Source organism: Mesoplodon bidens (genome assembly GCF_964165515.1).
Source record: "Mesoplodon bidens genome assembly, chromosome: 2".
NCBI classification, from domain to species: domain Eukaryota; kingdom Metazoa; phylum Chordata; class Mammalia; order Artiodactyla; family Ziphiidae; genus Mesoplodon; species Mesoplodon bidens.
This window is the reverse complement of record NC_138177.1, coordinates 50947822-50972581: the sequence shown is the minus strand read 5'-3', so window position 1 is coordinate 50972581 and position 24760 is coordinate 50947822. Positions and strand designations below refer to the sequence as shown.

Below are 24760 nucleotides of genomic sequence, written 5' to 3'. Positions count from 1 at the left end.
CAACACTGTAAAGCAACTATATCCCAATTAAAAAAAAAAAGAATGATAACTATACAATTCTCTCAGAATTGTTGAGAGAATTAAATAAGAATATTTCCTGTAAAGGGCTTGGCATGGTGCCTGAAACATGGTAAACATCAAGAAAAAAAAATGCTGGCAATTGTTCAATCTAGGGAAGAGAGGAATAGAATTGGAATTAACATGGGTCTCTGGTGGAAGGTGAACTCCTAGAAGACAAAAACATCATCACAATAATGATATAAAATTATAATGATGGGTGGCTGAAATTCCAAGGGTCTTTAACCCAGCCCCAGTGCAGAGGAAGGCATGTTGGACTTGGGCCAGAAGCCTTGGTCTGGCCTTCATTATGGCTCATGGTAATAGTGAAACCCAGTGCCACACCCAGAGCAGCAGTGCTGGCGTGCACAGGGGTCCATCCTGGGCTTCTTCTTCCCTCACCTTAACTGTCTTCCTGGGAGTAACTCATCAACCCCATGGCTTTGACCATCATCCATGAATCACTCACAGACCTCTGGGCCCAATTGTCTCCCATAGGTGCAAAAACTTACATGCTCCACAAACTCAATTGTTAATAAAAATCTTATTCTGCCCTCTTTCTTCCCACATGTAATTATTTTATAAAAGCTTTACTGAGAAATAATTCACAAACCATAAAATTCATCCACTTCAAGTGTAAAATTCAGTGGCTTTTAGTATTACATATTCACAGAGTTGTGCAACCATAACCACCATCAAATTTTAGAATATTTTTATCACCCCAAAAAGAAATCCTCTACCCATTAGCAGTCACTCCCCATTTCTACCTTCCTCCCAGGCCCTGGCAACCACTAGCCTACTTTCTGTCTCTGTGGATCTGTCTGTTCTAGTCTTTTCATATAAATAGAATCATACAGTCTGTGCGTTTTTGTGACAGGCTTCCTACACTTTGTATAACATTTTTAGGGTTCATCACTGTCACAGGACCAGTACTTCATTCCTTTTTATGACTGAATAATATTGTTGTATGACTATTCCACCTTTTGTTTATCCATCCTTTATCTGATGGACATTTGGGTTGTTTCCACTTTTGAGATATTATGAATAATTCCGCTATGAACATTCATGTACATTTTTTGTATGTGTGGACACTTGTTTTTATTTTTTCTTGAGTGTATACCTAGGAGCAGGATTGCTGGATCATATGGTAACTCTATGTTTAATATTTTGAGGAACTGCCAAGTTGTTTTCCAAAGTGACTGCATCATTTGACATTCCCACCAGCAGTGAATGAGGGCTCCAGTTTCTCTGCATTCTCTTGTAATTGTTTTTTGTAGCTGTTTCTCTTTTTTCATTTAGCCATCCTAGTGAGTATGAAGTGGTACCTCACTGTGGGTTTTATTTACATTTCTCTAATGACTAATGATGTTGAACATCGTTTTATTTGCTTATTATTATATGGATATCTTCTTTAAAGAAATGTGTATTAAAATAATTGGCTCATTTTTAATTGGGTTTATTGCCTTTTTATTGCTGAGTTGTAAGAGTTCTTTATATATTCTGGATACAAGTCACTTGTCATCCTGTGGGCTTTCTATTTATTCTTGATGGTATCCTTTGAAGCACAAAAGTTTTTAATTTAGATGAAGTCCAATTTATCTATTTTTTAATTTTGTTGCTTATTTATCTAAGAAATCATTGCCTAACCCAACATCATGAAGATTTACACTTATGATTTCTTCTAAGTGTTTTATAGTTTTAGTTCTTCCATTCAAGTCTGAGATCCATTTTGAGTTAATTTTTTTTATGCTTCTGTTTATTCTGGTTACTTTACTTTCACTCTCCTTTTACGACCAGTTTAGGTCAGAGAGGAGGCAACAAAGAGAGAAGTGGTTGAAAGAATGAATTGGCAACCAAAATAGGACTACGCCATGCTCAACCAAGGTAGAAGAGAATTTCAAGGCAGAAGAGAACAATGCCAATTACAGAAAATGAGGGAGAGAAAAGACGTGAGGAAGACTATGGCTTCTTGCTTAAAAGACTGAATAGAGGATTACCAGTATCCCCTTGCTCTCAAAGACTGATAGCAGGTGGATGAAGTCTCCAGAGAGAAACCTAACAGTTTTGCTGAATGTAGACTCTGAAAACCAGATCTCCTCTCACTGAACCACCCTTGCCCTTCCAGGAAACTTGAATTACTTCCTGCTTCTTCTCCCAGATGTGAGAGATGGGCAGAAAACCAACCAACACACATATTTTAGAATCAGTAGAAATAACACCTTACACTCCAGATTTACTTAACAATTTATTTCATTACCAGGCATTTTTTAAAATCATAATATCTATGAATTTTATTTTATTTTAACATCTTTATTGGAGTATAATTGCTTTACAATGGTGTGTTAGTTTCTGCTTTATAACAAAGTGATTCAGTTATACATATACATATTCCCATATCTGCTCCCTCTTGCATCTCCCTCCCTCCCACCCTCCCTATCCCACCCCTCTAGGTGGTCACCCGTGTCTATAATTAAATAATTGTCTTCAAAAATTTATAAGTACTTTTCAAGTCACACAAACCATTTTTTTTCTACCACAAAATACAGGGATCCTGAAAGGATTTCTGATGAACATATGCTTGAGTATATCTCTCTGCCTTATCCTTTGAAGACTTCACTCCTCAAAGAGACAAAACATCAGCCTTTCCCCCAAGGTAATCTGAGTGTTTAGTAAATTACTTACCTGTAGATTTCTGAGCAAGAAGCAGAAGACTCTGTAATTTTGTCTTGAGTTGTTTCTCTCAAGATGAGGTACCTGTGATCTCAGATATTCTTAGCCTTCTCTACAACAGAATTTATCACTGCATCTTTGCCTTTCAAGCATATGCTCAACGGAAAATCCTGAGTTCCAGCAATGTGATTGGTGGTTGGCTGGTCAGGTAAAAATAAACGGGAATAGATAAGAAGTAACAGTTAATTGTTCCTGCAAATGATTAACTGTAGAAAAAAAAAAGTGGCAGTGTATATTCAATTTCCTCCTTCCCCTTAGCCAGTCCTCAAATTGATAATGTCATAATAGTCCATTGTTCCCTTTGCTTACCCTTACCCATGAGGGACAATTGGAAGGATGGTTCAAATGACCTACCCAAAAAAGGACACAGTGTTCATTGGACAAAAATGTAAAGCTGGAGGCTAGGAAAGCTGAGTCTATGATATCTTCCTGTCCTGGGGTCTGGATCTTATTTGCTGAAAAATATGAAAGCATTGAAACCTGCTACTTCTAACTCAGAATATGCCAAAGATGAAAAACTAGCTCTTATAATTGAGTTTAAACAATTTATAAATAATACCCATATTAAATCCAATCTCAGCAGCAGTGATTGAGATAGTAAATTTTAGGTGGGCCACAATTTTAGAGAGAAATAAAAAAAAAGTTTCTTAAATGTATGTCACTAGCTCACTCATACTTGGGTACCTCTGGACACAGGTTTTGTTTAGCAAGTAATATGATGGGATCCAAAAACTCAGTTGCAGTGAATGATGACAATTCCTAAGCCAAAACTCTGGTTTCAGACCCAGAGATATGTTGAAAATCTTTTTTTTTTTTTTTTTTAACCGTGTGACATGCAGGATCTTAGTTTCCCAATCAGGGATTAAGCCTGTGTCCCCTGCATTGGGAGCGCAGTCTTAACCACTGGACCACCAGGGAAGTCCCTTGAAAATCTATTTTTAAACATTTTATGATGTGCAGGAAAAGATATCAAAAGAGGATAAGATATTTAGAGATGAGAAATACTAAATACAAATTATACATGGTTTCTGTAGATTATTCTCTCCATGCATTCTTTTTATAACAATAACATTAATAATTATAATGACAGTTACTAAGCACAACTATGTGTTAAATTACATGTATCAATACAACATTGATCTGTTAACTCTGAGACAAATACTATCATTCTCCCCATTTTATCAAAAATAAAATTGAAGGACAAAGAGTTTAAGTAACTGTAAATAGTCATATAACTTTAAAGTGGCATAGCCAGGTTATAAACCTAGATTTTGGAAATTTATCTATAAAAGTTGAGTATGTGCACTCTACAACCAGCACGTGCACCAGAAGACATGTACAGAAATATTCATAGTCGTGTAGTAGCCAAAGAACTGAAAACGTAAATTCTATCCTTATTAAAATGATAAGTAAACTACAGTATGCTCACACAACAGAATGATATATAACAATGAGAATGAATGAACTACAGTTATAACACGACATGAATAAATCTCAGGAATATAAGCAAAAGAAATCAGACACAATATAATACACATTACATGATCCCATTTATAAAAAGGAATAAGAAATCAACATTAAGCTAGTGATTAAGAATGCACACTTATTTTGTAAAAGTATAAACAACAGAAAGGAAGTGACCACTACACATCAAGAGAGCGGTGATGTTTAAAAAAAAGTGATAGGGCAGTGATGGGGTAAGGCATGAGGAAATCGGTTTTGTAAGAGAAAGTTGTGACAGACAGAACTGGAGTCTTTCTGAAGTAAATTAGAGATATATTTTGGAGGTGGATAGAAACTGAATAGGTAAGAAATACTATGATATTGAACCAGAGTCTCCTACATGCTGAGTCATAAACATATCTATCTATACAGTATTAGTTTCCAAACACTCTTGAAAGATTTGGATTCAGAAGTGAGACAATTAAAACCAAGCTCATAGGTATATCAGTTGTAGTCTAAGACCAACTTTGTTGCTTGCAATTAAAGCATGATACAATGTTATCATTAAATATTTGTATCCTCAAATATTAACCATATCAAAGGTGTTCTGACTATAAGTGCCCTCTTGCTGGAGTCAGATCCTCTCAGGGCTTTGTAATTTCAGCATGAGGGTACCTATGCATTTGCTGATGAGATCTCCAATATTTTCTTCTTTATAACAAAACTTCAGAAGTAAGGGTAAAAATCCCCAGTCTGTTCTATCTGATACTCACTCTGTCCCTTTGTCATTTTGTTCATGATCTACTTTTCTGACACTTCCTCTTCCATGGATCTAACTGTAGGCAGTTGAAGATTGCTTTTACCTACTGATTTTCTGTTTTTCAATAAGTCCCTTGGGAGCATTCTAAATGTCCATGAAGAGTCACATACTTTTGGGGTATAAAGCTTTTAATCACAGTATCAAAGGTGAAAACAAAGGGAAAAATGTTTAACTCAGGTATAATTTTTATGCCACTCATATATCAAACACTATTAAGTAAATAGAAAAGATAATAAAAATATACTAAAATAATTAAAACAGATGCAACAAATTAAGATTTAATGCCTTAAATAGAAAAGACTTACTTACAAATCATTCCAAAAATAGAACTAACAAATAAAATCATGAGCAAAGAACAAGTAAATCAAAAAAGAAGACATTTCATAAGTTAGGTTAACCTCTGAACAGTTCATACATTCGGTTCCCTGGAAAACAGACTCTGAGATGGAGGTTGCACACAGGTGGGTCATTGAGGAGTCCTTTCAGGAACAAGACCCATAAAGGAATGAGAGGGGCAGGATTGGGTGGAGGGAAAAGCTGAACTGGGAAGCAGTGGCATCAGAAGTTTCAGCTGATCCCCCGGGCACTCAAAAGCTGGATGGCCCTTTGAAGATGTCCAAGATTGGGTCAAAGTAAGTGGGCACTTGAACCACTGTATCAACCTGTGAATGATTATGGGTTGCCCTCAAGGAGAGATTGCGTATTTGGTTCAGGCAGCTCCCCAAAAAAGCCTTGTGGTGGTTAAAAATCCAGACTCTCATGCCCCATCCCCTACAAATACATCTGATAAGTTTTCAAGTATCTGAATTATTACTGAAATGCCCCCAGTGATTCTCATATGCAACAAATTGGAGAATCACTATTCTAACAGAGATGCTATTTATTCATTTCTCTATATATTCCATGGTCCATCTTTGCTTCAAAATAGAGCTTTAGTAGCTATGTGTCTGGACAGATTCACAGTAGTTTAACTCCTTGCAAAAACATCAATCTCAACTTATGTTTTAATAGATCAACTCAGTTCTTATAAAAGGCTATATATTTGGCTATTGGAAGAATAGCTTTGAAATTGGTGATGGTGTTGTCCATGACGTTATTCAGAGTTTCTTATAAAATAACCCATGAGATAAATTTTAATTTTCTATTTTAATATTACCTATTTTAGTAAGAGCAAATAAGGTCCTCTGTCAGAAATATTTTTAGTTTTATCAACCAACAGGAAATACATAACCATTGTATTTCCCATTTTTTCCTTGGTGGAAAATAAACAAAATTTAGATTATAAACCTAGATTTTAATAAATTTGCTGCTACTCTTCCAGCATTTCTTTCTTTATAGATTTAACTCTAAGCAATCGTTGAGTGATTTTGACTTCACATTTTTAGTTTAGCAACTTTAAGTTATTCATGCTCTGCTATTTATCAATGTATTGCCTTTAGCTCCAAAGTCACCATTTATTACACACAACTCTGTGATCATGAACAGTATTCCTTTAAGCATTTCCGCTTTGCAGTGAGCATGACGCTAAGCTTTCTCAGTAGAGGGTGCTAGAGGAATATTGTGGGAAGAAGGTACGCTCCTGCTGTTTCCTGCTGCTTCACAGTGGGTTAGCATTGTGAGTGTAAGGATACCTACTAGCACTCTGCCCCAGCCCTGTGCCCAGAATGCAGAATCCCATGGTAATTTTGCAGCCCTGAACTGGCCTGGCCACCACCTTCCTGTGGTTCTCCTGACAGCGGTGCTATTCCAGGCCTCTTGCCACACTGGCACTCTGTCTGCATGCCTGCACACCTGGCCACTAGCTGCCATGTGCCTGCACCCCATCTCTGTCTTGTAGGCTTGCCACTGGATTCCCTATCACTCTGCACACCTATGCTCCTGGCTACCATCGGCAGTCACTTCACTAACACAGAATGCTCTAGTGCCCCTGGCCAGCTTCAGACCCACGTGCATACTCACCAGCTGCAGCTCACTTATGCCCTGCCTACATTCCCAAGCATGGCTTCTGTAGACCATCTCTGGTCCGGGCAACTTATTGAACTTCCCCGGCATCTAGTAGGTTGCAATTATACCTTTTCTAATGAGATCTAAACCCAAGCATTGGAAAAGGCCCCCCTTTGAAGTTTGTCCTTTCTTGAGTACCTTCCCACAGCCCTAGGGAACCATATAGGGTTTTCTTATAGCCTATAGCTTCTCTTTTATCACAATTTAATAATTCTTTATATTTAACTTCCCATGTTTAAATCATTGTGTGGTTTCTCTCTCCTGATTAGACCCAGATTGATAACATGTACATTCTGGTATACCTTTAAAATGGATATAATTTAAAACTTGCAATACTCAAGCTTCCATCAGGTATTGAGCTAGATGACATCTAAAGGTTCTAAGAAAAAATAGTTTTTGGAAATAAATTTTTTTTAATTACATAAATTCATGTAGAGTATTTAAATATATTTTGAATATAAGAGAACTCATCATATCTTTAAATCTGCAAATAGGCTCATTATCGGTATCAGAAAATCGGTTATTTGCCTGAAATTGGTGACAAAAGGACTAAGAAGAATAACTCCTGGATTCAGAGGAATTTTAGAAAATAACATGCTCCTTTTTTTGGCTCCCATAAATACAAAATGGCAATACAATCAATAGAGTCTCCCATTAGTTAAAATTTTTCATGGCAGAGCCTCTGGTTTACCAATTTCCTTCTCCCCAAGGTTATTAAACCTAGAATAGAAATAATCCACTTAGTTGTAATTCATTTTCCTGTGGTCAGAGAATATTTGGCAGCTGAGGCTTTGTAGTTGACTTTCTTAGACTGAACTAAACTTAGCACCAAATTAACATTTCATACAACTGTATACACTTTTACTCACAACATAATTGTTCAGCACCACTGTGAGCAAACCTCTGAGGGAAATGCAAAGATGAACTAATCATAGTGGAAGGGAAAACATTTCATTAAAACAAAGAGACAAATGCAAATCCTCTGCATTTTAGGAAAGGGAGCAACTATTTCAGGAAAAATGAAAGTTCTCTCAATGTTGATAGTGCAAAAGTAATGTGATGGACATAGGCTGAGGGGTAGAGGGAGAAAACAGAATCCAAAGAGAATATAGAAGCAATAATCTTCTCATCTTGCATGGTAGAAGTTCAAGTTGTAAATAAGCAAGCAGAAGACCAGAAGCTCTTTCTCTGGAGAAACTAGACAGCAGCAGAGAAGACACTAATAAACACTAATATTGGGGGCTTCCACACTCTGTATTTGTCAGGAAACAGGACGTGCAAAATCTCAGTGGCTCAGGTCAGACAGAAATGTATTTGTCTTTCATGAAAGAGGAGGCATAAGGGCATTTAGGATGGTCAGCAGTTCTGCCCACATGATTAACCAAGGACCAGGTCCCTTCCTCCTTGTTGCTTCAGCATCCCACGGGATGCTACCCTCCTCAGCATGGCGGAAGTTGGTTCACCAGCACTCTGTCAGCATTTCAGCCTTCACCATGGGGAAAAAGGAATCAGAGAGCAAGCAGCTTCTTACCCCTACCCCCTTCCCAGTTTTATTGAGATATAATTGACATACAGCACTATGAGAGTTTAAGGTGTACAGCATAATGATTTGATTTACATGTATCATGAAATGATTTTCACAATAAGTTTAGTGAACATCCATCATCTCATATAGATACAAAATTAAAGAAACAGAAAAATATTTTTCTTGTGATAAAAACCCTTAAGATTTACTCTCTTAACCACTTTCATATGTAACATACAGCAGTGTTAATTATATTTATCATGTTGTACATTACATCCCTAGCACTTATTTATCTTATTACTGGAAGTGTGTACCTCTTGACTGCCTTCATCCAATTCCCCCTTCCACCTCAATCTGATCTCTTTTTCTATCAGTTTGTTTGTTTTTGAAGTATAATTGACCTACAACACTATGGTAGTTCCTGTTGCACAACATAGTGATGCAATATTTCTATGCATTTCAAAATGATCACCATGATAAATATAGTTACAATATGTCATTATACAAAAATATTACATAGTTACTGACTATATTCCTCACACTGTACATTTCATACAGGTGGCTCATTTATTCTGCAACTGGAAGTTTGTACCTCTTAATCTCCCTCACCTATTTATTTCCTTCCCCCACCCCTCTCCCCTCTAGTAACCACCTATTTGTTCTCTATAACTCTGTCAAGCAGCTTCTTTTTTAAGTAAGTGACCAGGAGGTCACACCCATTGGAAAGTTCCTCCAAGGTAGGCTCTAGTGAAGAGAGGCGATGTGTCCTGCTGATATTTACAATGGTGGAAGTGGTTCTGCTTCTTAAAATCAAAAGGGGGGTAATATAGAAAAACAATTAGCAGTCTCTGTTATGACAATTTAATTAAAAATGCCTCACCTGTCCCATCAGACTGCAAGTAAGCCTACAGTCAGCAAAATTTGTTCATATACACGGAATTTTAAATGAGATTATTCAGGCCTCACTCTTCAAAAAGAACTGACCAGTGATCATTAATAAAGGTTTGCAGGGAGAAAAATAACACTAGCTCTTACAAATAGCTCCATGGAGTCAAGAATGAATCTAGGTAGAAAGAACAGGGTATTATTTTTTTTAAAGAAAAGAAAAGAAGTCATTTGGAAAACATTAAATATTCTTAAAAGAAATTGAAAAATTCAACAAAAGTGTTGGAATATAAAGCCAGGGGAATTTCCCAGGAAGTGTGTGAAGGGCTGGGGGTAAGAATGAAGACAGAAAACATAGCGAAAGTAGACAATCAACCAATCAACAAGGAGATCCAATATCAGATTAATTGGACTTCAGTAAGAGAAAACAGTGAGGAAATATTATTTAAGAAATTACATAAGAAAATTTCTCAGACCAGAAGAACATGAGTTTGCAGTCTGAAAGCACTCATCAAAAACCAGCAAAGTGAATGAAGAAATAAAATATAGCAAAGTACATCAACATGATATTTTAGAATGTCGTGGGTGATGAGTGTATCTTTAAAACTTCCAGAGTAGGGGGGAGAAAATCAGGTCAGAAGTCAGGATGTCCTCTGACTTCTCAATAGCTGTACTGGAAGTAATAAGACAGTGGAGAAATCCCTTTAAAATGAGAGGGAAAATTATTTTTAACCCAGCCTTCTACACACAGCCAAACTATCAATCAAGTGTGAAAATGAAGACAGTTTCAAACATGCCAAGACCCCAATTTTTACTTCCTATGCATCATTTCTCGGGCAGTTCCCAAAGGATGGGCTTTAGTAAAATGAAAATTCAAGGAAGAGGAAAACATGGATCCACGAAACAGAGAAAGTAACAAAACTGAGTCTGCAGGTGTGAGAGCATCCACCATGTGCTGAAGTGTGTAGCAGACCATTAAGCATCCTGTCCATGTCACTAGGGCCCTACCACTTCAGCACAGTCTGGACAACTTCCAGATGCCAGTTCTGCTTCCTTTTGCCTAGGCTTTTCCAGAAGTATTTAAAGCTGCTCTGATTTTCGCTTAGCAGGAAAAATGGAGGTAAGTAACACCTCCCAGAAGCAGCTCTCAATTAACAACTGATGGAAGTTGGTATCAATACCCCAACTCCCTCACCTTTGGGTGATTATCCTGAGGTGTGAGTTCAACATCTTTACCAGTTTCCTCTGGTGTTAGGCTCCTGTCATCTTAACTGGCTTGATAACATATGTTTATTGGCTGTCTTTCCCTCCCTGTCTCACTGCCCTGCTCATCTCCTGGTGTTTCCTGCATCTTCCAAACAAACTACTTACACTTTAATTCTTGTTTCAGGGTCTGCTCCTGGTGGAACCTAAACTAAGGCCAAGTGGGAGAGTGGAGGGCTCTGAGAGAGGGTCTATTGGGATTAGAAGGGAGTTGATAAGCACCTGATGTCTCTGAACATTGGAACAATCTTGGTAGACTGAAAAATCTCTTGGAGCATTTAGGAGGAATTGGAAATAGAAATGTAGAAAACTAAGCAAGCAAGCAGACAACTTCACTAAAAAGGGCACTATCAACTCAGGACAGAACAAAAGAAAGTTGTAAAGAGAGGAACATGCTCACAGAACACTACTTCATTTAGTTCAGTCACAACGTGTAACTGAAATTGTGCAATAACTACACGGGAAGAAGGAAGAAATGCAGATGATTAAATTAGAAGATGATTGAATCTTTGTTTGTATTCAATAGACAAATGGACAATTCATTAAAAAGTAGAAAAAACAAGTTAGGTAAAAATATAGTGATAAATACCAGGAAAAAAAATGTTACAAGAAGTGACAGGGCTTCCCTGGTGGCGCAGTGGTTGGGAGTCCGCCTGCCGATGCAGGGGACACGGGTTCGTGCCCCGGTCCAGGAAGATCCCACATGCCGAGGAGCGGCTAAGCCCGTGAGCCATGGCCGCTGAGCCTGTGCGTCCGGAGCCTGTGCTCCACAACGGGAGAGGCCACAACAGTGAGAGGCCCGCGTAACGCAAAAAAAAAAAAAAAGTTTCACTTGTAATGTGGTTTACAATTTATAATTTTATATAATTTATAATTTTATATAATTTATAGCTTTAATTTAAATTTATAATTATAATTTTATATAAAAATTAAAACTTTAAGTGTGAAATTTAAAATGAAAAAAGAAAAATGTAATGGAGTTGCACTGTTTATACCCACCTTTATTGTTTCAATATTTGTTTATGTGTACACGCATTTATTTTAGATATTTTGAGAGGCATTTAAATAAAAGAATAAAGTAAAGAATGGAGAAATAATTCATATCAGTGTGAATTATAGTCTCTGTACTCCTCCTTTATACTCACAGAGAATGGCAAGGAAGGAAACATAAAGGATTGACATTTAAAAACCTCAACTATTTCTGCTTTACAGCTAAAGAATGAAGCTTGAGGTAGAATTCTTTATCTGAGCACATAAATAATACCAAAATATAAGCATACTTAGCTATTCAATTCTAATCCACTAATAAAATGACATGGAAGTAAGAATCAGATAGTAGAAATCTTAATTTCATTTACGAAAATGAGAAAAATTATTCTTTTCCAACCTATCCCAATATCCAAACCAATTTCTCTGTATCAGTAAAACATTCTTAAGCACAGCAACAAAAATCTACCAAGGATTTCTATGTATATAATGTATTTAAAAACATCAACTATCTTTATCTAATAATCAGTGAACTCATTAGTGAGTACAATTGCAAGCAGTGTTCAATGATACTCTACAGTATGAAATAGAAATTACGTTTTTATTCAATTGTAGAGAAGATATGTACTATAGTAAAAAAAATGAAATAATGTGATATAAATAATAAATGATATAAATTATAATGAAATAGGAAATTAATTCAATCAGCACATAACAAAATAAAATAAATAAGCAAAGACATGGTTTTCAAGTTATTACAGTACTTAATGAATGAAGGCTTTTCTGAATGAGGTTTGTTGGCAAAGGAGGGAGATGGGAGCATATAATCACTCCTGCTGGTAGGAGAAGATGAGTGAGAATTAGTAAAAGCCAGTGAGTGAAACAACAATTGCCAGATATTTATCCACATCTAATCCCAAGGAACTGGCCAGCGTCTTCTCCTCCAGTCCTCACTGATGCTGGGAGTAGAGAGAACCATTGCAGGAAGACACAGACATAAACAGAATGGACATCTCTTTGGGTTTCCTTTGCTTGCAATTATACAGCTCCTGCTAACATGAGACTATGCTGGCAATTCAATTTTTTTTCAAATGAATACATCTGCCCTACCGCCTCCTCATAAGGCAATGGCAGTTATTTTTACATGTGTTCTAAACTTTACATTTTTGGTATAAAATATCCAGGTCCCTTTTCTTCCTCTCACACAAACCCTCAATGAGCACCAAATTGAACAAGTTTCTCTCTTGCAGATTCTTCTAATAAAGCTTTCTTAAGCCTTTTCATCTCACTCACATTCCTAACAGAATATTCCATTTTCTTAGATCATATTTTTCATGATGAATGTGAAGATAATTATAATACACAAGGCATTTGGACAATGAGAGCAGATGATGATACAATCCTATTCACAAAGTGTCTGAAGAACCCCTGAGGCTCATACTACATCCTCACATCCCAAACCAAAAAAAAGGAGGAATAATATTTGTTACAGGGGATTGGTGAATTTTAACTGTTTTGTAGTCAGTGTGAGCAAATATCTGATTTGTTAGCATTCATATAACAAGAAATACCAGAATTGGAAGAGAGCCCAATGGAGGATGAAGAACTAAACTGCTCACTGTGAAAGAATGAAGGGAATTGTGTTAAGGGCTACAAAATCCAACGGTTGCAGGAGTCTAATAAAGGCAAATGAGAGATTTGAGTAGGGAAAAAACATAGACTGGAACAACATGTCCACAGAGAAAAAGCAACTGAAGAAGACATCATCTGTGCTCTCCCCACATCCCTGCTCTGGAGGTTACCACAAGCGTCCCCACAGAGCCATTGGCTACCTGTGTGTCTCTGCCTTGATGTCTTATTGCCGGCCCCACCGGCCCGCAGTGGGGTCAGATGTGATTGGGTGTCAGAGCTGCTAGAGCAAGTCTTTACCAATGAGAGGAGGTTACTGTTGAATAAATACCCCAGCTCATCCTCCTTAGAAAGACAACTTGGAATTGTGTTCCCCATGCTCCCAGAAGGCAGTCAGCATGACTGAGCTTCTGCTTGCAACAGCAATGACCTCTTGAGGCTGTCCTCACTCCCCCATCTTACTACCCAACTCAATCATAGTGCTTTCTGGGGCGCCTCCCAAGGAAAGTAGTTCCCCACTTGTCTCAGGAGAAACCCAAAATATACATCAACCAAAAGAAATTCTGAGTAAAAGGACCAGACAAATGGCTTTTAAGACCATGGTTATGGTAACTCACTCAGCAGTATTTCTATATGAAGATGAATGAGCATATTATACATAGAGTGAAATACAGTATTGGAATTAAAAAATAGTGAATAAAAAAAAAGACCATGGACAGATACCTTCTATATTAAGTAGGTTACTATAACAATTCAAACCTATCTAAGGTTTAGTGAAAGCCTGCTACACACCCTTGTCTCACTGGAGTATATTTGGGGGAATTAAACTAAAGAGGTCACTGTTCCCCCATAGAGTTCTGTGTATAAAGGAGATAGAACAACCAAAGGAACTGAGATATGAATGAGAGAGAGATTTTAGAGGATGCAAGTGTTGGAGGAAGTCTCTGAACACCCCAAGACATAAATGTGATTAATATGGGGTTTCTCCTCATGTTGGGGGGGTAGTTGCTTGAGCCATTTTACTTTCTATTAAAGAAAATAAGGACCATATCAGAACAAGAACTTGGGAGCACAAAGGTGGCTGCCGGGTGGGCTTCCACTCATCAGGCTTTCAGAGTCTGTTCCTGAGGATGGAATCAGGAGATCAGACACAGACATGAATCCCCTTCTTACAAGACAAAAGCCAAAAGGGAGCATTAGTGAGGCAGAGGTCAAGTGCATAGGGGTTTAGAAAAGGGCGTGACTGCTTCAAATGGGGGACAACAGACAAGCCTTTTGGGGTGTGTTGATGTTTAACCTAAATACTGAACACCTGAGTGACTTGTACATGTGAACTGTGGAGTAAAGGCAATCCAGGGAAATGTATTGGTGTGAACCCATGTTCATATGCCCAAGGTCCCTACAGTAAAATAAATATATCAACTTTATGTATGGGTTTTTTCATAGACCTCATTTCACAGAGTCCTAATGACCATGAAGACAAAATACTGTTGGATATGTAAATTTTTTAATTGATAAAATGTGTACTCTGTGTCCAGAAAAGCAAAAACATGAATCAGAAAATGATCAATAATTCTACAGTCTCAAAGCACTAAATATTAACCAATTATCCTTTCTAGATAATTATTACCACAATTGATGGTGTAAAAGAGATGGTAAGGGTGATTAACTGAAGTCATCCATATTGGATTTAAGGCATCAAGGCACATTTTCCTCCTCTTCGTGGGAAACATTACAGTGAACACTCTGAGTGGCTTGCTTTGCCTCATCTTTCTGAAGCTCCAGTTTTTGAATCTCCAGGTACAGCTTATATACCTCCAGGGCCAGTCTCACCTCCTCTGGGTTTGGGAGACACTGCATGAGTTTCTTGCCTTTGACCACATGCTCACAGCCTTCAGGGTACTCCTAAAGGAGAAATATGTGATGAGTGTGCTTAAAAGGCTTCTCTTCCAATTGTTAGGGGGCATAGTTCATGCTGATAAAGGCAGGACTACAGATTCAGGACCAAGACCCACCCAGAACTGGTGGATGAGCAGGAAAACAAGAAAATACCTTGGACCCCACCATCGTCTTCCTCAGAGGACTATAACTCTGCTCTGAGACAGCCTTCCAGAAAGCCTCTGTGGGAACAGAGACTATTTCTGCTGACCATTCAGAAATGGGACAACAGTATACCATATCCCCTAGAAAAGTAAAGTTAAGGAGTCCGTACTCCCAGGTATCTGAGACCCTCCACTCCAAAGGGGCTCCGTTTTCCCTGTTCTCAAGTGAGAGCAGGAAAACTTGCCACTCTTTTCTGACCAGAGGGCTTCAAGGCAAAATTGAGAGTTCCTTTGCATGAATGAATCTTGACAAGTCAAATGTCACCTTTACTGGCAGGACAGTGCCTTGAGGAAGACACCCATTTTAGGGTTTGATAGATTGTAAACTTCCTTGAATTGTGCCACTTACCCACTCACACTTGGACACCTCCGGGTACCATGTTCTGTTTTCTGAACAAGTGATACTTTGGGAACCAACCAAACCATAGCCAGAATCACACTGGACAGTGACATTTTCAGGTTCAACATATCTACCCTTATCCACAGATAACCTTCCATGTTCTATCTTTGGTTTCAGACACAAAGCTGAAATGGAAACATAATTTTAAGCAATCTATAGATCTAAGAAAAAGATATGAGTCTACGGTACTAAGAATGAACTATATTGAAGTGCTGCTAATTGTTTTACCTTTTCTTTCATCTTGAGAACAAAAATAATTTTCATTAACATACTTATTGAGCATTGGCTACGTATTAGACTTGGGCTAGTACTTTATGTGATTATCTTATTTAAGTCTCACTATTTTATCTAGGAGAAAGTGAGATATAGAAAAGTTAAGTAACTTGCCCAAGGACATAACAATTTTAAATAGCATGACAGAATATAAAAAGGGCATGTGACCCCAAATCCTCATCTATCAAATCAACTGTCTCTCGTATCTTGATCCCTGTAAGATGCTGGATACAAAATTTTCCAACTCGCCTATTATCCTCCCATGTGCAGTGGAGACAATGGTGGCAAATAATCCCTGCAGTTGTTGATGACAAAGTGATATTAAACTTGTGTGCATGTAACCATCAGACCCGATCTTGACCCCTCTTGCCCCCACACAGCTGGCACACTAGGAGTCCCCCACCCACAACATGCCTACGTCCTGGGCTGGTGGTGCCCTGCACTGGCTCTGATGGAAATACCTGTGACCTCACCACGATGCTTGCAATTATCCCATGGGAGTCGACATTCATGCTCGACCAATTTTCCATGACAATTTTGCTATGGGCCACAACTACACTCAGATAAGATGTACCACCTGTAGAATATTTCTGGAAGTATACAAGAAACAAAGAATAGGGGCTGCCTCACAGAGGCTGAATTTTGCACCTGGGAGAAAGAAGTAGGGGAGATTAATGTTTCTGTTGTTCCCTCTGTACTTTCTGCTTTGGGTACCATCAGAATATAGTAAGTATTCTAAATACATCAAATTGAATCAAATATTTTTTTGCTGCCTCTGGCAGAGAAGAAACTGTGCTCTCAAGCCTTTCAGGACAGCCGCCCCGCCCCCTCCGCCCAACAAAGCTGAAGAGGGAGCTGGAGTTACCTTTACATTGAGGGGCTGCAGGTGACCAGCCTGAAGAAGTGCAGGAGAGTATGTTCCTTCCAACCAGAGTGTACCCTTCATCACATTCGTATGTAGCAGCACCACTTTTAAATCCAAGGAATACATTTAGTTTATGATGTCCGTGGGCAATGACAGGAGGAGAATTGCAATCTTGATGGGAGACATAAAAGTCAAAGAGGGTCAGCGTGTCGAATTCTTATATCAACACTTCCCAGAATCTGTGTGGTTGGTAGGAGGCTTCCCTCTGTCCTTCTCTCTTCTCTGCCCATCTGCTCACAGAGCCAAACCCAGGACCTATGCTGCCCTTCTGTAGGCCTGAGGCTGGGGAACCTTAGAAAGGCTCCAATGGAATGACAAGCACTTAAGATTTGTTTCATTTTATTGACAATTCACTAAACTTGACACTATTTAGGAGCCATTTTGGCATGAAGGCTGAATTCGGCCCGAAGTCTCATGGTACTAGTGGTGCACTCCACTGATTTCAGGCTAAATGCAGAGATGTACATCTGAGAGAGACTGTAAAGATGCGAAGCAAATCCATAATCTCTGACTCATTGCTCCAATCAAACCTGTCCATCCAACCCCCCAAGAATATACTTACTGTCTTCTAAAATGTTTTAGAAAAGAGCTCATAGAAAGAATAAAAAAGGTGGCTTGCAGGTTGGAATAATAGACGTGGCATGGTGCTGAGTACCTCTTTGAAAGGGAATGCTGTCAGGATCCACAAACAGTGCATGAGAAATTTAAATAAAATAGGCCATCAGGAAAGTCAGGTACAATATTAAACGGACAGGCTATAATATCTACAAGTACTATCCTAAGATGCCTACTTGAGGCATAGAAAACATGATGCTGACAACGAGATTCAAATGCTGGAGTTGCCATGGCACGTGGTAGAAAGAGAGATTAAGTGACTCAGAAAAGAGAGCATGCTGGAGTGGATGTACCTCACACATGCTGGAAACCCCACCAAATGATTATGTTCCCTGGGAAAGCCTGGAGGATACAGGTACCAAGGTCAGAAGGAATATCCTAACAAGAAGAGCACCCATATCAAAGGCCAGGGCTGATGATGCAAAGAACATTAAAGAACAAGTTTCACTCTTAGCAACTGAAGTCTGAGAGGTGCTTATATGCTTCAGAAGCTAAGTAAATGTAATCATCATAATGAGTGGCAAGTTAGAGAGACAACCAGAGGTGCCTAAGAGTTAGGAATGCGGTTAATAGAACATGGCATTCATAAGGGTGAAAATAGACGAGCAGCCAACCAGATACTACTCAGTTTGTACCCTCGAAAGAAATTAAGGATGGATGATCAGGAGGCTGTTGGCATTTGGTCCAATAAAAAGTTACAATCCCTTGTTCAGTTTCTGAACCTGTGCCAGTTGTCAGGTCTGGAGATCATCGACTAAAGAAAAAAGACAGTTTCCAGAAGTAAAGATACTACAACACCTTGGGAAGTATACACAGTAATGAGTGCCCCAGTCTTCTAAGAGGACCTATGTCTATTTACATAGGTAACTGTGCACACGTGAGAGGTGCACAGTAATCCAAGGATTATTGAACATAGAGCTTGAGTTGACACGGATACCTGGAACCATCATGGCCCCCCTATTAAGCCATTTGGTGGCCTTTTCCATTATCTTTGAAGGTATAAATAGGATAGACAAAATGGGTCATTGGTACAACCTCCACATTGGTCCTTGGCCTATGGGGTTAGAGCTGTCTAATCCAAGAAGGCCAAGTACAAGACATTGATACTACCTATACCCTCCCCTTGGAGGCAAAGAAGGTAAGTTTTTTAAAATATCATGAACCAAAGGGTAGGGAAGAAGGAGGAATTTGTGCCACTCTTAAAGAACTAAAGATGCAGGAGGGGTCATCATATCCCCATGTACTTCACCAGTCTGTCTACTACAAAACTCAGGATTCTGGAGAATTCCAGTAGACTACTGAAAACCCAACAGCATTTTAGCCCCTATTGCAGCCACTGTACCAGATGTGGTATCTTTGCTAGAGCAGATTAATAAGTCTTCAAGTACGTGAGGCCACTGATTCAGCAGAGGCCTTCTTTTCCACCCCAGAAAAGAGGGTCACAAACAGTTTGCATACACATGGAAGGTTCAAGATCAAATATCTGCATTTTAAGACCTTGGCTATGATAACTCACCTGTCCCTGTCATAATAGAGTCTGAAGATATCATGACCATGTGGACATCCACAGAACATCATATTGATACAGAACATCAATGGCATCATGTTAATTCTACTGAATAAACAAGAAGTAGATGGCATGATGATGTTCCAGAATATGGAAGGTAGAGAAGGAAGAAAAGAAGTAAGCTGAGAAAGGCAGGTTCACTAGATGTGGGCAGGTTTTATACTGTAGGTAAAGGCATATGGACTAGAAGGAAGAGAAGAAAAAAGAATAAATACCAAGAAATAGAAGGTAATAATTGAACTGTCTAGCTTATCTTTTAGATGTGGGCTATTTTCATTGCTTCAGAAAAAAGAAGGAAACCAGGAAGTTCAAAAGAATGGGAACAAACAGTGGGGGAAAAAGAGAAAGTTGGACTGAGGGGGCAGTATTTTTTAACAAACTTATCCACACTAAAAATCATTCAGGGTATATGAACTTTTTTACCTAATGTGGGGGTTTTGTTTGCTTGTTTTGTTTCATTTTTCCAACTGAATGAGGCTGTCGTAAAGGACTTTCACTGCAAGTTCATTTGTTGCGTTCAAATTATACAAACAATGTTAAGGGTTAAAAAGCACAACACATAAAAACATCAGCATCAAACAAACACCAGCTTTACACATGTCCTAAATTCTAAATTTACATTATAAAAGCAAATTATGAAAAAGACATGGGAGGGAGTAAACAATGGTATACTTCCTCTTTCTCAATGGAAGTCACAACAGTTACTACTATTTATCACCCTGTGAAGTTCATTGTTCTAATTTCCATTATCCAAAGAGGGAGCCCGTCCTTAAGGATACCCAAAACCGTGTTATGCTGTGGTATTAGCAGCACCCTTGATACTGGGACAAAAGCCAAGCAGTTTGTTCTATGTTCAAATTGTTGATCCATAAACAGCACAATAATAGGGTCATTTCACTATTACCAGGTTTCCTGGGAGGATGCCCACATGCTTCAACCAGTGGGTTCCGAGATCAATATACTCACAGCTGATCAGGGTATAGGAACTTCTAGGTAAAAAGGCAGAATAAGAGATTCTAGCATTGGAGCCTTTCTGCAGTTCACACACACTTCAGATGAACTAAGAGTAGATTTCCAAGAGAAGGAATCAAACTTAAATTTGATCATTTCATCTGCTTCTAGATTGTTCTTTAGTACTGCTCCAACTCTTAACCTCCAAAAAGCTATGGGAAGAATGACACTCATCTCTAAGATCTGATTTTCTATCCTTTCATTCATTTAGCAGATAGAGACTGAAACCTACTGGGTGCCCGGCTTCTCACCCCCTCCCTGTCTTTAAGAAGTCAGCAATTGGCTTTAGTGAGAATATGTCAAGAGCTATAGAATTTGCACCAGCTTTATTTAACATTCCCCTTTTTAAAACTGTGGATTCAGGGCTTCCCTGGTGGCGCAGTGGTTGGGAGTCCGCCTGCCGATGCAGGGAACACAGGTTTGTGCCCCGTTCAGGGAAGATCCCACATGCCGCAGAGCGGCTGGGCCCCTGGGCCATGGCCGCTGGGCCTGCGCGTCCAGAGCCTGTGCTCCGCAACGGGAGAGGCCGCAGCGGTGAGAGGCCCGCATACCGCAAAAACAAACAAACAAACAAACAAAAAACTGTGGATTCAGATCTGACTATACGACTGCACAGTTATAAGTTTTTTTTTTCTTCTGCATGAAATTGAGCAGGACCCTGTAGGGCTCCTGGGTACAGAAGCCTTTCTGTACCCCATTTCTTGTAGGGAACAGACCTTCAATCTCCATGACCTTCCCTGAGTTCCAAAGGGCAGATTCGAACAGGTGCTAATCCGAGAAGGGAAGGGATGCAAAGACAAGGGAGTGGCAGCCTTCCTCAGGGTCCTGGTCTGCCTCATGGCATACACATAACAATGTCCTTAAACTCTTTAAGATGTCAGCATTCTTAATACCAGAGAAAGACCACCTGAGGCTACATTAAAGGAACCTGAGAAACTCATCAAGATTACCTGAGACCAGATTAGAGGAGTGGAGGCCCTGCACACACCCTAATTTTATCAGCAAACTCACCCTTGAACCATTGCTATAAAACTCCTCATCAAATCCTCCTGGGTTGGGACACACAATTTTGAGAGGTACGAGTCTGCTGTGCCCCCCTTTGCCTGGCAAAGCAATAAAGCTATTCTTTTCTCCAAGATTCTATTTGACACTGGTACACAGAGGCTGAGCTTTCGGCATCATGCAGAGTTATAAGTCCTTCAACTAGAATGGTGTAGATATGAAATACAAATTGCAAAAAGGGAAATTATTCTATTTTCATTAGAAATTTAACCATAGTCCTATTTCTATCACAGAATGATTTTCATGAACTATAAAACTGGTCTATAAAAAGCTATTTCTGGTCTTTTTGCTTTACCAATTGATAAAACGTTCACAAAATTTTAATCAGTAGCAAACCAAATAGCAAGCTTGTGTTTTTAACACGAAGCTGTGAATTTAATTATTATTTGAGAATTCTACTTTGTGAAAGTCTGTACAAAAGAACAAGGAGAGAAAAGTATAAGAAAACAGACCCTTTTTCTGCTTAAATTCACAAATGGCAGATTTACAGTGGGTTGGAATAGAAACAGTGGGCTTTATAAGAACTCAGAGTTTTAGAATGAGATCACAGAGTTCTTCCACAATCCATTCATCAGTGCCAAAAAACCTGAGCTGAAGAAACTGCTAGGCTGACCCAGTGTCGCATTTTTAATGATTATTAAGCTATCAGTAAAGGCTAAGAGCATTCATACTTCATAAAATTCTTGAATGAGATCTCTCATTCTCTGCTCCAGGTAGCATGATGTCATCTCTGAAGTTGTTCCTGAAGATAAAAAGATGACAGATGGCCAGGGCTAGAACATGAGCCACAATGGGATGTTAAGAGAATGTATATTGTTATACAGAGTAAGGCAGAGGCTCACTGCTTCTGCTGGGCATCAGAAACACCTGTGTACCTTTCTAAGCATTCAAGGGCTTGGACCCGTCTCCCTGCATCCAAAGGTGATGCTCCAGTGTGTCTGCAGTGTGTCTTGGCAAAGCTTAATTTGTCTTGAGATATATGCCAGAAAGAACGAATTATTGGCATAAGGTTTCTGCCAGGCACATTCACATCCTGTTTTTTCCATAGCTGGAGAAGAGATGACTAATCAGTGGTGCAGTTTGCAAGATCACTACTTTAATAATTACTTCTTTAGCCACTCTGGATGAAGACTGCCCAGAAATAGGCATGCCTAAACTGTTAGTTCTCTTCATGACTAAAGTTAGGATTTTAAATGAACTCTTGCTTTTCACACTTTGCTTCTCTTATGTAGTAAAGCCAAGATGTCCTTTTTGACTTACTTTTGCAGTTAGTTTGATTGAATAGTCTTCTGGTTTTAGTGCTGCTAGCCTCTTGTTTTACAGATAAAGGGATTTGTACATTCTTAAAAAACAAACAAAAGACCATATTGAAACCATACATCTTGGCAACTTCTGATAAAAAGATAAACCTGATTTTAATTTACCACTGTTTCTTACCAAACTGTTAAGCTTTTGTTTATGAAAAGGGATCACAATTCCATTCCCTAGTTACTAACCAGGGTGTTTCAAATTCCTAAAAGGGAAGTCCAAGATATCATGCTGTAGAATTTCTTATGAGTTAACTTCTGCAGTGCTTTCATGCAAATGAGCCAGGATAATCCCAACATTCCTCTCCACTCCCAGAGCTACATAATTATGCTTTCAGTATATTCTTGGACAAGATCTGGTATCAAATAGCAAATGCTCTGGTACCAAGCAGTGAAGGGCTGGCCAGATCTTGTTGTTCTGATGCTTCCATATCACATGAGATTCATCGATGAATTTCTGAACATCTTTTCCAGCCCAAGTAATATATATGAGCCTGTAGTCTCCTGCAACTTTGGTGATATCCTCACTCTTCCACAGATTGGCAACACCAAAGGACTCCAATAAATCTGCCCCACATAGCAACTTTACCTTGGGCACAACATTTGTTTCTGGCTCTAAGGATTTTTTTTTTTTTTTTTTTTTTTTTTTTACTAAAATCTTGTCTTTGTTCAGTCCACTTCCTCTTCTATCCAGGCCTTTCCAGCATAGGTGAGTCCTGCTGTTGATCACAGCTACTAGCTGCCAGGGTCTCTTGATGGTGTCTTAGCACCTTAGCAGTCTATCCAATAGTTCTGAAGACTTTTCCATGTATCACCTTTCACCCATTTTGAGTTCTTAGTGGCAAGTTCTGGCATAACTCAGAGATGGGGAGAGATGAGTCTTTTCTTCTTATATGTATCACCAATAGGAGAAATTATGCCTTTGACAATTCTAATTTTCCTCTTCCATTCATGCAGTCCTTGGCCAGCTCAGACAACCCGAAGTGCATGTTGATTATAGGATTAAAAAACCACAAGCAAGGAGAACCACTTCTGTCTTCTCTGAATATTCCATGCTAAGAGTTTGAAGTTGTTGATCTAAAAGGAAAGCTCCGACACCTTCCTTGTTTTTACAAAGGAAATTCTGCAAATCTGAGGCGTTTTGCAAGGTAGGCTATTGGAACCATTCCAACTTGTTTGTCAACAGTCTTCTCTAAGCTGGGCTGTAGCAGTGGTTTCACATCTGAACTGTAACTCTGTTCCCAAGGCTAGAGGCAAATTTACTGAAGTTTTTTTCATTTCACAGAGAGACTGAAAGAATGAAAACTTTCTGCTCCACACTTGAATATGACCTTGCCTCAGGGACTGTTGTATTTGACCCTCACAGACTCAACCATCTTGGAACCCGTATGCTTGACACAAAAAAGCGTCCTGGGCTGATTCCCCTAGAGACCAGTTTCTCAGGGGCTCCAGGTGAGGGCTTACCATGTCCTCAGGACCAACCAGCCCATGTCTCTTTTACCTAATTTGAAACCTTCCCTTAATAATCTCCATCATTTTGAATGTTCATACCAGCATTATTTACAGTAGCCAAGATATGGAAGCAACCTAAGTGTCAATCAACAGATGAATGGAAAAAGATGTGTATCTATATCTATGTTATATATATATATGAATATTAATCAGGCATAAAAAGGAATGAGGTTTTGCCATTTGCAACAACCTGGATGGACCTGGAGAGTAGTATGCTTAGTGAAATAAGTCAAACAGAGAAAGACAAATACTCTATGTTATCACTTATATGTGGAATCTAAAAAATAAAATGAATGAATATAACAAAACAAACAGATTCACAAATATAGAGAACAAACTAGTGGTTATCAGTGGGGGGAAGGAAGTTAGGAGGGGCAAGATAGGGGTAGGGGATTAAAAGGTACAAACTACTATGTATAAAATAAATAAGCTACAAGGATATGTAGTACAACACAGGGAATATAGCCAATTTTTATAAGTGGGACATAACCTTCCAACATTGTGAATCACTATGCTGTATGCCTGACTTATATAATATTGTACATCAACTATACTTTAATTAAAAAATAACAACTACACTTTAATTAAAAATAACAATCTCCATCATTTTGACGTGAAAAACTTCTAAAATAACATGCTTCCA

At 38.7% G+C, this 24760-nt stretch overlaps 1 protein-coding gene and 1 pseudogene across 6 annotated transcripts in view; both read right to left on the bottom strand.

Annotated features, from left to right (window-relative positions):
- Window positions 1–14833: 14833 nt before the first annotated feature.
- C4BPA (complement component 4 binding protein alpha) overlaps window positions 14834–24760 on the bottom strand; it is a 43964-nt gene continuing 34037 nt past the window's right edge. For all 5 annotated transcript variants that reach the window (XM_081225891.1, XM_081225890.1, XM_081225889.1 and 2 more), the window contains exons 10-12: window positions 16984–17154; window positions 15795–15970; window positions 14834–15248 (exon numbers count right to left, since the gene is read on the bottom strand). In XM_081225891.1, coding sequence (XP_081082017.1) covers window positions 15042–15248; window positions 15795–15970; window positions 16984–17154 — 554 coding nt within the window. In that variant the 3' untranslated portion in view covers window positions 14834–15041. The remainder of the gene's footprint in view (window positions 15249–15794; window positions 15971–16983; window positions 17155–24760) is intronic.
- Window positions 17167–24756, bottom strand: LOC308613016 (nicotinamide/nicotinic acid mononucleotide adenylyltransferase 1-like; annotated as a pseudogene). Its single transcript has one exon. The product of its transcript is annotated as a nicotinamide/nicotinic acid mononucleotide adenylyltransferase 1-like (transcript).